General features: G+C 38.6%; 1 protein-coding gene across 2 annotated transcripts; it reads right to left on the bottom strand.

Moving 5' to 3' along the window:
- Positions 1-1,161: 1,161 nt before the first annotated feature.
- On the bottom strand, positions 1,162-11,564 carry LOC114283439 (leucine-rich repeat receptor protein kinase HPCA1). Of its 2 annotated transcripts, XR_014343022.1 has the most exons (7): positions 11,069-11,564; positions 9,401-9,526; positions 8,575-8,646; positions 8,413-8,472; positions 8,222-8,290; positions 7,953-8,027; positions 1,162-1,560 (listed from the first exon to the last, which is right to left on the bottom strand). XR_014343022.1 is itself a non-coding variant. In XM_082893067.1 (6 exons), the coding sequence occupies exons 2-6, from the start codon at positions 9,484-9,486 to the stop codon at positions 1,533-1,535; spliced, it is 330 nt and encodes a 109-aa protein (XP_082749193.1). In that variant the 5' UTR covers positions 9,487-9,526; positions 11,069-11,564; the 3' UTR covers positions 1,162-1,532. The 2 variants fall into 2 exon arrangements, 1 of the variants encoding a protein (XP_082749193.1); XM_082893067.1 differs by lacking the exon at positions 8,413-8,472.
- Between the last annotated feature and the right edge of the window lie 2,915 nt (positions 11,565-14,479).

Here is a 14,479-nt window from a genome sequence, read left to right as displayed (position 1 = left end):
TTTTTGAATTGGTGCAGTGCTGAAAATCTGATAGTGTGGTTCTTGATGTAGTGTTTTTGTTCTATCATGACATATTTGTTGTAATATATGTTATACTTGCATGCTTGAGTTTCACCTTGAATGGCCTTATTTTGCTCTTACTTGTGCTAACCACTTGTAATGAACTTAATGTGAAAAGGGAAAAACTAAATGGGTTGGTAAAGAGGGTTGACGACCACACTAGTTATACATCATAAATGATGATGTTAAGTTGATATTAGTAGTAGATTAAAATGAGCAAGTCTTGCGCAACTGGTTATTTCAGAACCCTTGAATGGAGTGGTTGTATTCGAACCCTAAGTAGTTCGGTGTAAGGAGGGATTTGAACTAGGCCCATCATTACCGTCTCTTTTGAAGCTCTCGGTTGGCACTACGCAATATATAGTCGTTGGTAGGCATCCGACGTAAGGTCTACAACAAAGCAGCAAAAGAAAGGGTATACCGAATAATTCACGTCCAATTCTTGGAGTTAGGAGGACGAAATCTCTTTGGAGGATTTCTAGACTACTAACAATCACTACAACAAAAAAGGCCTTTGGTGACAGACTGATTTTGTCTCCAAACATCAAATTTTTGTCACTAAAGTGATCTGCGACGAAAAAAATTTGTCACCACGTTCGTGGTCTATACGTCGTCGCTGAAAGTACCTGGTGACGAAAAATAATTTCATTGCCTATTTTTGATTTTTGGCGACGAAATGTTTCGCCTTCGAATGTTGAATTTTTCGTCCTCTATAACATCAATTTCGCCAATAAACTAAATAATATTTTATTTTAATTATTTTTTGCGACGAAATATTTCGTCACCAAATAGATTTTAGTGGTGACAAAAAAAATCGTCACTAAAATGAGCAGGAAAAAAATTTCTTCAATGACAAAAAACATTTTGTCACCAAATATTTCAATTTAGCGATGAAATATTTAGCAAATGTGATGAAAATATTTGTAAGGTACTATATCATTAGTGACAATTATTCGTCATGTTTTTTGAAAACTAATTTTTTATTTCGTCACTAATAAAAATTAAAAAATTTGAAAATGGGAGTACTATTTTCTTCCGAATTTTTTTCTTTTCAGTAACAATTCCCTGCGCATTTCAATAACCTGTTCAATAAAATATCTATTACAAACCAATACAAAAATCTGTTCATTCCCATAAACATCACAATCGAATTTCGGCACTATCCACAAAAATACAATATGAACTGCATGTGGATTATAAACATGTCTCCTAATATCCACAAAAAACGTCTACTAATATCCACACAAGTATAATATCAACCGCATGCGGATTACCAAACACATCTCCTAATATCCAACAAAAAACATGTCTACTAATATCAACAAAAATAAAATATCAAAGGCGGATTACCCAACATGTCCTGTAATACCAACAAAAATATAAAATTTACAATGCAACCAAAATACATGTAAGGTAATATGAACAAAAACACAAAATGAGCTACCATCTGCCCTCCAAATTACCAAACATGTCTATATCAAATCTCGAATCTGCAAAAAACTGAAACACAAGAAGAAGAAAAAAATGCAAGTTAGACAATTATTATCTTATCCATAAAATATACAATTTAACACGCATTTTCGAATTAGTTTTCAAATCGGGAGTCCAATGCAAGTTTCATAAGTTTACACAACTTACATTGGTCCCTCCCGACGTGTTTGAAGCGTTCTTCGGGCCGTCCCGTGGCTGTTGCACGATTTTGGCCCCCGAAGGTCTATTTTCAAACTTAAGTGTGAAAAAGTGCAATTTTGGATTTAGTTTTCAAACCGGGAGTCCCGTGCTACTTCCGTAAGTTTTCACAACTCACATTGGTCCCTTCCGAACTATTTGAAGTGTTCTCCAGGCCATCTCGGGCCTGTTGTACGATTTTGGCCTCCAATAGCCTATTTTGAAGCTTAAATGCGAAAAAGTGCATTTTTCGACTTAGTTTTCAAACCGGGAGTCTCATGCTAGTTCCATAAGTTTTCACAATTCACATTGGTCCCTCCTAAGGTGTTTGAGGTGTTCCCAGGGCCGTCTCATGGCTGTTGCACGATTTTGGCCTCCGATGGCCTATTTTCAAGCTTAAGTGTGAAAAAGTACATTTTTCGACTTAGTTTTCAAACTTGGAGTCCCATGCTAGTTCCGTAAGTTTCCACAACTCACATTGGTCCCTCCCGAGGTGTTTGAAGTGTTTCCCGGGCCATCCCGTGGCTGTTGCACGATTTTGGCCCTCGAATGTCTATTTTGAAGCTTAAGTGTAAAAAAGTGCAATTTTGGACTTAGTTTTCAAACCAGGAGTCCCGTGCTAGTTCTGTAAGTTTTCACAACTCACATTTGTCCCTCCCGAGGTGTTTGAGGTGTTCCTAGGGCCGTCTCAGGGCTATTGCACGATTTTGCCTTCCGATGGCCTATTTTCAAGCTTAAGTGTGAAAAAGTGCATTTTTGGACTTAGTTTTCAAACCGAGAGTCTCGTGCTAGTTCCGGAAGTTTCTACAACTCACATTGTCCCCTCCCGAGGTGTTTGAGGTGTTCTACAGGCCATCTCGTGGCTGTTGCACGATTTTGACCTCCGATGGCCTATTTTCAAGCTTAAGTGTGAAAAAGTGCAATTTTTGACTTATTTTTCAAACCGGGAGTCCCGTGCTAGTTTCGTAAGTTTCCACAACTCACATTGGTTCCTCCCGAGGTGTTCCCCAAGCCGTCCCATGCATGTTGCACGATTTTGGCCCCCGAAGGTCTATTTTCAAGCTTAAGTGTGAAAAAGTGTAATTTTGGACTTAATTTTCAAACCGGGAGTCCCGTGCTAGTTTCGTAAGTTTCCACAACTCACATTTGTCCCTCTTGAGGTGTTTGAGGTGTTCCCCAGGCCGTCTCATGGCTGTTGCACGATTTTGACCTCCAATGGCCTATTTTCAAGCTTAAGAGTTGAAAAAAATGCATTTTTAGACTTAATTTTCAAACCGGGAGTCCCGTGCTAATTCCATAAGTTTTCATAACTCACATTGGTCCCTCTCGAGGTGTTTGAGGTGTTTCCCGGGCCGTCTCGTGGCTGTTGCACGATTTTGGCCTCTGAAGGCCTATTTTCAAGCTTAAGTGTGAAAAAGTACATTTTTGAACTTAGTTTTCAAACCAGGAGTCCCGTGCTAGTTCTGTAAGTTTCCACAACTTGTGTTGGTCCAACCCGATGTGTTTGAGGTGTTTACTGGGTCATCTCGTGGCTGTTGCACGATTTTGGCCTCCGATGGCCTATTTTTGAAGCTTAAGTGTGAAAAAGTGCATTTTTGGACTTAGTTTTCGAACCGAGAGTCTCGTGCTAGTTCTGTAAGTTTTCACAACTTACTTTGGTCCCTCCCGAGGTGTTTGAGGTGTTACCCAGGCCGTCTCGTGGCTGTTGCACGATTTAGGCCTCCGACGGCCTATTTTCAAGCTTAAGTGTGAAAAGTGCATTTTTAGACTTAGTTTCCAAACCGGGAGTCCCATGCTAATTCTGTCAGTTTCCACAACTCACATTGATTCCTCCTGAGCTGTTTGAGTTATTCCCCAGGCCGTCTCGAGGCTATTGCACGATTTTGGCCTCCGATGGCTTATTTTCAAGCTTAAGTGTGAAAAAGTGCATTTTTGGACTTAGTTTTCAAATCAAGAGTCCAGTGCTAGTTTTGTAAGTTTTCATAACTCACATTGATCCCTCCCGAGGTGTTTGAGGTGTTCCCTAGGCCATCTCATGGTTTTTGCACAATTTTGGCCTCCGGTGGCCTATTTTCAAGCTTAAATATGAAAAAGTGTATTTTTTTACTTAGTTTTCAAACCGGGAGTCCCGTGCTGGTTTCATAAGTTTCCACAACTTACATTGGTCCCTCCCAAGGTGTTAGGGGTGTTCCCGGGCCTTCTCATGGCTTTTTCACGATTTTAGCCCCTGATGGACTATTTTCAAGCCTAAGTATTGGAAAAGTGCATTTTTGGACTTAGTTTAAAAAGGAAAGAGCTCTGAAGACTATGGTACCCGTGTACGAATATTCGCATACACACTTGGGACTGCCAATTTTATCTGAGCTGCAGGTAGTAGACATACAATTATTTGTATATGTTGGATATAAGGGATTATACTGTTCAACAATACAATATTTATTTTGTGATGCTCCCGTGCAAAAGAAAGGTTTTAAATGTCGGATGCTATGTATCAGGATTTTAAACTTCAGGCCGTTGTTAGTACTTTTAAAACTCTACCAGATGCCCTACAACCATGTCAACTAGCAATCAATAATTGGTCCAAAAATCAAATTCCTACACTGCATCACCCAAAACTGAGAAAAATATAAGAAAATTGGCTACAATTGTTCAGTTATCTGTAGCAAATCCCAAGAGTACACTAGCAAGGAGTGAAATACTTTAAGTTGAAAATATTCCAAAGACAAAAATAAAGCAAAAACAAATGGTTACTGTTAAAAAAAATACTGTATTATTGATTGATGTGTTGTTGTATCTATTACAAATGGTGAGTGGCTCATTATATAGGAGAGGGTGAGTGTAGTAGGTGAGGAGTAGGTGGTGGTAGGTGATGGTAAATTGGTGGTAGGTGATGGTAAATTTTAACAGCCCCCCGCAAACTTAAGGAGGATAGAAACTAACCAACTTGAGTTTGGAGAGAGTAACAAAACAAGAAAATACATAAAAATAAAAAAGGATAGGAGACACTGTATGGTCGTGTCAGACCATTGGTGAAGACACTGGATGGTGGTGTCATAACGTTGTAGAGGACACTGTATGGTGGTGTCATAACGTTGTAGAGGACACTGTATAGGGGTGTCATAACGTTGTAGAGGACACTGTATGGTGGTGTCATAACGGTGTAGAGGACACTGGATGGCGGTGTCAGACCGATGTAGAAGACAATTTATGGGGTCATGTCGGACCGTTGTAGCAGACAATATTGTGACAGTTGTTGTGACAGTTTACAGAGGCTTGCTGGACCCCTGTAGAAACTAACCGGAATCAATGTCGGGACAGTTTACAGTCTTGTCGGACCCATGAAGGAGCTAACCGGAATCAATGTCGGGACAGTTTACAGAGTCTTGTCGGACCCCTAAAAAGTCGCACCCTCAAAAGGTGTGCCCAATATGTTAAAAGGCGTGCCATCAAAAAGCATGCCCAATCCATAAAAAGACGTGCCATCAAAAGGCGCGCCCATTTTGTCTTCGAGCGCCGAGCGGCGCATGATGCGCGTGTCTGCCTCTTCGTCAGGGTCTTTATAAACTGAGGCGGAGGCTGTGCTTGAGGCAGAAGCGAAGACAAAAAAAAACTTTGTGAAAAAACTTCTGAAAAAACTCTTCATTTTCTGAGAGAGATATTCGTTTTCTGAGAGATTGTTTCTAAGAGCTGCAAATCTGGAAACACTCTGTAACCAATCATTCTCTGAAAAACTCAGCAACCCATAACATGGCCTCTTCTTCCCGTCCAGCTAACCAGAACATGGCCTCCTCTTCCCGTGGGCTGCTTACGCTCTTTCCAGAACTGAATGAGTCCACAAGAGAAATAACTGGTGTGGTGGCCAGTGAACCTCAACCAAACACCTCTGGTTTTGCTCCGTTGAACTTTTCGATGCGGTCGGTGGAGCAAAAAATGGCGGTGCAAACTGATATTGAGGCCAATCAGTATACTCTGAAGTCATGCGTAGAAACCATGACTGCGGTCACAAATTTGTCGCACCGGTTGCAGAGCAGGACAAATGAGGTGCAACAGTTAAACTCCCAGCTGGCTCTGCTCCAACGCATGTATAAGGATGCGCGAGCAGAGATTAGTGTGCTAAAGGCAGAAAATAAGGAGCTGAAGCGGAAGGCCACCGTTATGTTCCGATTTGGAGGGCCGCCATATGCTGCAGTGGAGGAGCAGGGAGTAGTGATCATGCCCAGTGGAGTGGGAAACACGGAGGCAATACCGGCAAGAGCCGCCCAGGACGGAGGCAAGAAGAAAAGACCGGCGGCAGAGTAGAGAAAAATCCCACTGTGGGTGTGGTTGTTGTGTTTTTTTTTTTTTTTTTTTTGGTGTGTGTGTGTATGTAAAATTGTGATCGGGGTTGATCCCTGAGATGAATAAAATATGGTTTGGTGTGCAAAGCTATATGGTATGAATGGAATTGGAAAAAGATTAAAAATAATGTGAAAGAAAAATAAAGAAAGAAAGAAATAATAAAAATATAATTGAAATCAAAAATGAAAGATAGGGAAAATAAGGAAAGTGGTTTGGAGAAAATAAATAAAAATAATTGAGTTTGAAAGCAAAAGGAGGAGAGATGATGATGTTTTTTTTTTTTTTTTTTTAATATAATATAATAAAAAGAGATATATATATATATATATAAAATAACGAAAGTGGGGAACAAGGAGTGCACCAATAAGCTTTATAATAAAAAAAAGGTTTGGGCGGTGGATGCATGTGATGATGATAAAAGAAAATAAAAATCATGAAGAGACATGCCAGGTGAGGTGAAGAATAAAAAAATAAAGAAGGAAAAGGCTGAAATATTAAAAAAAGAAATTGGAGAATTTGAGCATCATGAGAACAGAAGTGTGGAAAAAGAATAAAAAAGAAAAAGTATAGGTGGGTGAGTGGTGGTAAAGGAAGTAAAAGGAAAAATAAAGAAATAAGAGAAGAAGAGAGAGATGGGTTTGTGATCAGATGGAACAGCATAGCCTTTGGAGCACTTCTCACAAACCCACTGCTTATTATTACTACGTTTCTTCCTGAAATGCTTCTTGATTCCGACTGGAACTAAAACAGGAACCACTCATCGGAATAATTTTTATGATTTCGGAAGCAAGCTTCTGAATTTCAGACATGATCTTGTGATGCGGAGAAGTCGAAGGGAGGGAACTCTTGCAGCAGCTCTCTGAACTTGTTTTCATTTCATGGTTCAGACATGGGACTTATGTGACTTCGGATCAAGGCGAAGACGACGTCGTAGAATGCGAATTCACCGATTGCCGAAACGGCAGCTTAAACAACCCCAAGATTTTACCGTCGGACGACGATTTCTGATCGTCGATCGCCATCGCCGGAAACTGAGTTGACTTGATCTTCGTCGGTGGTTCTCAGACCATCGGCGGTGTCTAACGTCGTCGTTTTGAGTTTGTCGATCCTTGTTTCACAGACGAGTTTTGGAATTTTGAATATGAGGTCTCGTTGAGTTCAGGAAATGGAAACGGGGAGAGACACAGAGTACACTATTGGAATTCATGTTCAAGTGCACTATTGGGTACAATGGATCTGAATATGCACCAACATATGAAGACAAAGATGGTGATTGGATGCTGGTTGGAGATGTCCCATGGGAGATATTCATCACCTCTTGCAAAAGGATGAGAATCATGAGAGCATCAGAAGCTAAAGGCTTGGGATGTCTATAGAAAGAAAAGGAAACCCACAAAAAGCGCAACTACACACAATGATGGGAAGGTATGTGTAGAAAATAAGCAGATTAGGTTGAGGTCCGGCGGGCGGCTAAGGTAAGGTTGCCGCCCGCCGGGGAAGCGAAACTATTAGGTTCTAAACCTGCTCTAATACCATGTTAAAAAAAATACTGTATTATTGATTGATATGTGTTGTTGTATCTATTACAAATGGTGAGTGGCTCATTATATAGGAGAGGGTGAGTGTAGTAGGTGAGGAGTAGGTGGTGGTAGGTGATGGTAAATTGGTGGTAGGTGATGGTAAATTTTAACAGTTACGATTGTACGAAGAGGCGTGATCACTATGATGCAACAAAACATAAGGCCCTAGATAAAGCTAAATCATGGAAAAGAACCCTTGTAGCATACCTTAAATAGTTCAAAGAAATCTTGTTAAGTTGTTTGTTTGTATGTGATAGCATGCATGCATGTTTGTTGAGAGAGAGAGAGAGAGAAAGAGAGACGTACAATGTTGTCAAAGATTGTAAGGTTGAAAACCATGCGGTAACATCTGACTTGTTAAAAGAATTATTGCTAATAGACCTACAAGTCACATTTTAGTCAATAAATAAATTGGTATGTATCATGTATGGAATATAACAACAAAAACAAGGTGATGGCAAGAAAAGTAAATTTTCTTAAGAAGAAAAAAATAAGGAATTAATAAGATACCCATTAGAAAAGTGCTCGAGAATCATGATGCTTGTTCCTAAGTAAACAACATGGTAACTACTTACATGTAGTTAAGAGTGGCCATGCCCGTAAGATTGGGCAAGGAGCCAGACAGTTGATTGTTTGACAAGAACCTGAAGTAGAAAATCAAAAGTCTGTAATACTTAGCTGAAAATCGAATGCAAATTAAGTTGACTACCTGGAAACAAGTATAGATGCTTAAATCAAAAAAAAAATATTTGTTTTGTCTGCTTACAGCTCTCAGACATTTACTAGGTTGTTGAGGTTCGGTGGTACAGACCCACTTAATAAGTTCCTATCAAGACGTTTGTAGCAACACAAGATATACTCAATTCAAAACTTTCATGGAAATTCACAGCTTTATGATTTTAGTTGGGTATGACATGGAGATACTCACAGGGCCTCCAAATTCAGTATTGATCCTAGCGTTAAAGGGATGTTGCCACTGAGTTGGTTGCTGTCTAAAAGCCTGCTCAAATCATTTCACATGAAAGTACTGAAATTATTTGCCATATTTAGGGTATTTTGTACAAGTATTGGGCTGCCAGAAAAATTAAATCCAACATTCCCCATTATATATAGAAACAAATAATGTTCAACAAAGCGAACACACAAGACAATTCTAAGGTGTCACGTTTGTGTCAAACACGCTTCCAACAATTGGGGGACACACAACGTTATCACTTAAACACATTGAAAGTTTGAAGAATATAATTTGGGATGTAATGATAATTTTTTGAAAAAAAAATTACTATAATTTATACCTATTAATCTCTCTACTTTAGAATTTTTTATTTTAGGAATTCTAAAACCAATAACTTCCATGTTGTTTATGAGTCCAGATCAGAGATGACAAAAGCTCAGAATAGCAATCATGCTATTAGAGTATTCAGTGAGAGCCCTATGATTACCCTTTAGCTCCAAGCCAATAACAACAAGAACCGTATTCTCATACTTACAAATTGATACCATCCTCAAATAATTTATTACTGCATTATAGTGATAACTGAGTTGAACTTCCTCTCTCAAACAAAAACAGACCAAAAAGAAGAAAAAGAATTCTAATGTGGGAATATATGGTTAATAGCAACTACCAAGGATACTCCTTTTCTGCCAGGTACAAGACAATGACCTTAATAATTGTGTAAAAACAGTAAAGTACCACTTACAATCCCTAAAGAAGAAGATCAAAGAGAAGTGACAATAGTCAGAGAAAAACTTACCAAACTTCACCAGCATGGCCATGCTCACGAAAATTCGCCAATTCATCTGCATAAGTGGCATCCCAATAACTTTGGAAACCCAACATGGATGTAACTGTTTCAGCATCAGGCTCCTCTTTATCAGAACTGTTCATAAAAGCAAATTAAAACTCAAAAAGGCTATATTCGGATTATAATAATAGACCTCTTTTCCCAACTTTAGTATTATTAAACAAATCTCTTATTCTCTCAACTCAAAAAAAAAAAAAAAAAAAAAAAAAAAAAAACCAGGCTCAGAGTTGGTTAGCAGCAATAATAGTCATACACAATCTACATCTGATCTCTTCCTATTACCATAAAGTTCCATAATAGCGTTCACATTTGCCCAACACCTATTTAGCATAGTAAAATCTCATCTATTTTAAAACTTTTTTTTCGAAGTCCAGAGAAATTTAGTTGAACCCACTAACTCAAGTGGGTTGTATAATTCAATACAAACTTGAAAACATTGTGGAACTAAGGTGCGTATATTTGTGTGTATATATTTTTATGTATATATGCAAAGCTCTATAGAGGAATGGTGCAATAAGTTTTGGTCTACAAATTTGGATTTATATCTTGTGGAAACAACCAAGTTTTTATATACATAAAGCTTTACAGCACCATTCCTCAACACACACACACACATATACTATTGTACACATTTTTCACATAGTTGAAACAATTATACATAAACATACAAATAGAATCATGCTGATGAGGGTTTGTGATGAGGGTTTGTGATAAGGGATATCAACTAGATAGCAATTAAAAACAACTAAAGTGATTGAAAGAAAAATGATGAGCAGATCACAATATGTAGATAAGCAAAACGAGACATAAATATTGAAGAAGCAGATCATATAGAAATTCATCGCAAGCACACATACACCTTATGGTATATGTAGGAATATATATATATATATATATATGAATTTTTTTTAAATTGGGGCACTCAAACCTGGTATCATCATCTCTAGATTTTAAGAAATACAAAGAGGGAGATCTGACCTAGGGCTTTGACAGCAAAGTATGTGATCTGTCTCATTTTAATATCAAAATTACACATATAGACCAAATTGAAACTCTTTTTATGTATTCGGGACTAAATTAACACAGTTTAAACATAAGGGATCAAAATACACAAATCTCATATTTAGAGATTACAAATGTAATTAACCTTGTACATATATATTATATATACATCATGTATACAGAGCAAACAGAAAAGGAAACAAATCCAAAGAACAAAGCAGCAAACCCACTAAACAAATGTCATACAAGGTGAAGATCTGAGATGAGATCAAAATTCAATTTGATGGAGGAGGTTACATATACCCAATCTTGGGGTAGAGCTAAATTATGTCCTAGAAGAGTTCTCTATTCCTCCAGAAAATCTGATCTTCCTTAATTTGATTGCACTGTTTGAATTTTTTGTTTTTTACATTCACATGTAAGCGTACTGATGGGCACAAAATAAAATTCAAACTCTGGCAATAATCAACACCTTCACATTCTAATATATGAAGTTAAAAGTTCCAACATAGAGAGAGAAAGAGGGAGGGAGATGAGAAAGAGAGTGACCAAGAAACTGAGGATATATATATATATATATATAGAGAGAGAGAGAGAGAGTGGAAGAGGGCTTACCATCATGTAATGGTGGTGGATATAGTGGTGGTGGAGATGGCGGTTGGTGTAGCCCTCGATTTTCCTCCAGCCATCAATTTTCCTCTAGCATCATTCTCGAATCGACTACACCAACCCTCGGCAGGACCACTACACATTCTCAGTCGATTGAGGGTCCATCTCCTTCTCGACTTGGCTCACACAAGAGAGACGCAATAGGGATGAGAGCAGAGAGAAATATTGATCGTTAGAAGGCGAGGTGAATCGAGAACAGAGGAGATCAGTCCATAATCGGATGTAGATTGTGAGAGAGAAAGAGAGATGTTGCTGAGAGAGAGAGAGAGAGAGAGAGAGAGAGAGAGAGATGAGTGACTGAGAGAGATGCTGCCGCTGCTGGACGTCGCCACCTCCCTTGCCCTACGCCGTTGAGCACGACTGAGAGACAGATGAGCGACTGCAAGCAAGAGAAGGAAAAGAAAAAGGGTGGGTGGCAAATTTTGGGGGGAATTTTGGGAATAATTTGTTAGTTTTTTTTTTTTTTTTTTCATCAGACATGGCAAATGGGTGCAGTTTGAAAGAGTTAAAATAAGTTTTGTATTAAAAAATTATTTCAATTTTTGAAATTTTTTTTTTGAGTTTTTAATTAATATTTTTTTATTTTTAGTGAGATTTTTCAATATTTTAATCAATTAAAAAATGATTAAAATATTTAAAAAGTGTACCAAAAATTTTAAAAAATAAGGATTGAAACTTGAAAATTAGTTTTCGAAATTGAAACCAAACAAAATTGATTCAAACTCATCTATTTAATAAAGGGATTTAAATGGTTTCGGATGAGGTGGAGTGCTAATGGTGGTAGTAGTGGAGCGGTGGCGGTGGAAATGGAGTGGCGGCAACGGTAGTGGTAAAGTAAAACAGTGGTGATGAAAGAAAAATGGTAGCGACAACGGTGGTAATGGTAGTGGTGTGGCAGTGGTAGTGGTGGTGGTGGTGGTGGAGGTAATGGAGAGGTGATGGTGGTAGTAGTGGTGATGCAGTGGCGGGGGCAGCAGTGGTGAAGTAGTGACGATGGTGGTAATGGTGGTGGTGAAGTAGTAGCGGTGGTGGTATAAAGGTGATGGTGGTGGTGGTAAAGTAGTGGTGATAAAGTGGCGGCAGTAGGAGTGGTGGTGGAAGAGAGTTAGTGGTGGCAGTGGTACAGTGGTGATGGCGGCGATGGAAGATATGTGGTGGTAGTAGTGATAATAGTGGTAGAGTGACAACAGTAGTGAAGTAATGGCGACATGGAAGTGGAAGAGAGGTGGTAGTGGAGTGGTGGCAGTAGTAGCTGCGGTGGTAATGGATCCATGGCGGCAGAGATGGTGGTGGTGTTAGAGTGGTGGCAATGGTGGTAGAAAAACCATTTAAACAGGTATTCATGTCTAACCCAAAGAGGGCTTTGCAAAATAGAGACTGATTTAGGCAAACAAAGAGTGTTTCTCAATTATAGCATGAAACAAAGTCGTTTTGCATAATAAAATTATAGGAGACGAAATAATTTCCTCGCGAAAAAAATTTGTACAATGGTGACAAAAATTTTTGTCTCTAAAATGTCGCCCAAATATTCTGCGAAATTTTCCAAGGGTGGGAATTTTATTTGTGACGACAAATAAAATATAGAGATGAATAAAATTTTCGTCTCCTATTATTTTATTGATTTTAAGCATTTGGTGACGAAATTTGGTTTTTCTCTCTAAAAATACTATAATTAGAGACGAAATCTTACTTTTATCTCTAAAACATGTATATTTGGAGACAAAAAAAATTTTCGTCATGCTTTTTCATCACTAAAGACCTTTTTGGTTGTAGTGAATTAACCATATAATCTGTGCTATGAACTTAAATGCCATGATCCTTTCCTCTGTCTTTTTGTAAATGTTGTTGTGTATTGGATTGGGAAAAAGGGATGGGGTGTGTGTGCATTTACTGGGCATTCAAAGGTCACGACGTATCATGCCAGGTGTCGAAAAGGAGCTTATAACAGGAGACGGCGAGCCGGAAACCTTCGAAGACATTTGGTTATCTTAGAAAAGTTAGAAATTTCCTTTTGATGTTTTGTAAAGTTCATATAAAAATTTAAATTTTCTTTTGGGATGTAATGTTAATGGAACAAGTTTTTGTAATTAAGAATATTCGTAATTATTCTATTATTATGTATTTATATTCTAACACCAATATAACCCCAGACGTTGCTTATGGGACCTTGTGTCAATGTCTCTTAAGATCTGTCAAAAGGGTAGTGCGCTACCTAAGAAAGCTGGACTTAGAAGGGAGGCTAATTTAACTCCTCCGACGATCTGGGATCTGACTTGGTTATTAGCCATAGGACTCACTAGTGATTTTCCCTTGACTACAACCATTAGTATAGATTTGGGGTGTCACAATTTGGTATCAGAGCCTAGATTCAACCCTTAGCCCGCGCAACCCAATACGCGACTCTAGAAGCGTTTCCTTTTTTACCTTATTAGATTCTATTGTCACACTATTATATTTAAAAGAGACTAATAATTAAAATCTTTTCCCTTTCTCTCTACCCTAGGATGTCGTCAGAAAGTCGCCAGACAACTGACATCAGTCTCGACACGTGGGGAGCATTCCGCATGCAAGGTATGAGGGCCCCGTCCCTTAATATCTACTTTAGCCGTCGAAGGTGTGAATTTGTTGCCGAGGAGATGATCATCAAAGAGATACGAAAGGTGGAAACATATTACTCTTCTTACGCGAGGAAACTAAAGAGGTCTTTGTTTCGACAACGCCTACAATACCTAAGTCGCGCAGCAAGGAGTGCAGTCCGAAAGGAGCAGGATGACCAGAAAATGGACTCTCTAATGCACCAAGCCTTAGCAGGAGAAGCACTACACCAATTTCCAGCGGAAAGTGGCGAGTCTCACTATCCTAAGCAGAACGACAATCAGCCAATGGAGCTAGAGAGCAACTTCTAGTACAACCGGGAACAACTCCAACCTTCCCAATTGAGGTGTCATTTGAACACATCCCCCCTTCACCGATATACACACCCCGCTCCCCTGGCTAGGAAACCGACTCGGTTCATGAGGACCCCGAAGAAGACTTTGATTGGTCGAGAAATGAGAGTTAATCTAGGGATAGTAGGCTAGACTTTTTGTAAGATCTACTCATAGGGGTCTTTAAAATGTATGTAGTAACTTTGTGGCTATAACGTGTAATGCTTTTAAGTAAAACTATGGTATAGAAGCCTTTGTACTCACACCTAATATGATATAATGAAATAATGACTTATTCTATATCTGTTTACTATTACTGGTTTTAATATTCATCACACCCTAAGAAAACTATACCTTAATTTCAAATATCATAGAAAGATTACCTTTAGCTAGAAATTTTGAAGCCAACTTACCCTATACCATGAACAGA

This window comes from Camellia sinensis, chromosome 10 (genome assembly GCF_055761805.1).
Source record: "Camellia sinensis isolate YWXY chromosome 10, ASM5576180v1, whole genome shotgun sequence".
NCBI lineage: Eukaryota > Viridiplantae > Streptophyta > Magnoliopsida > Ericales > Theaceae > Camellia > Camellia sinensis.
Note: the sequence above shows the minus strand (reverse complement) of the source record. Positions and strands in the feature narration are given on the sequence as shown.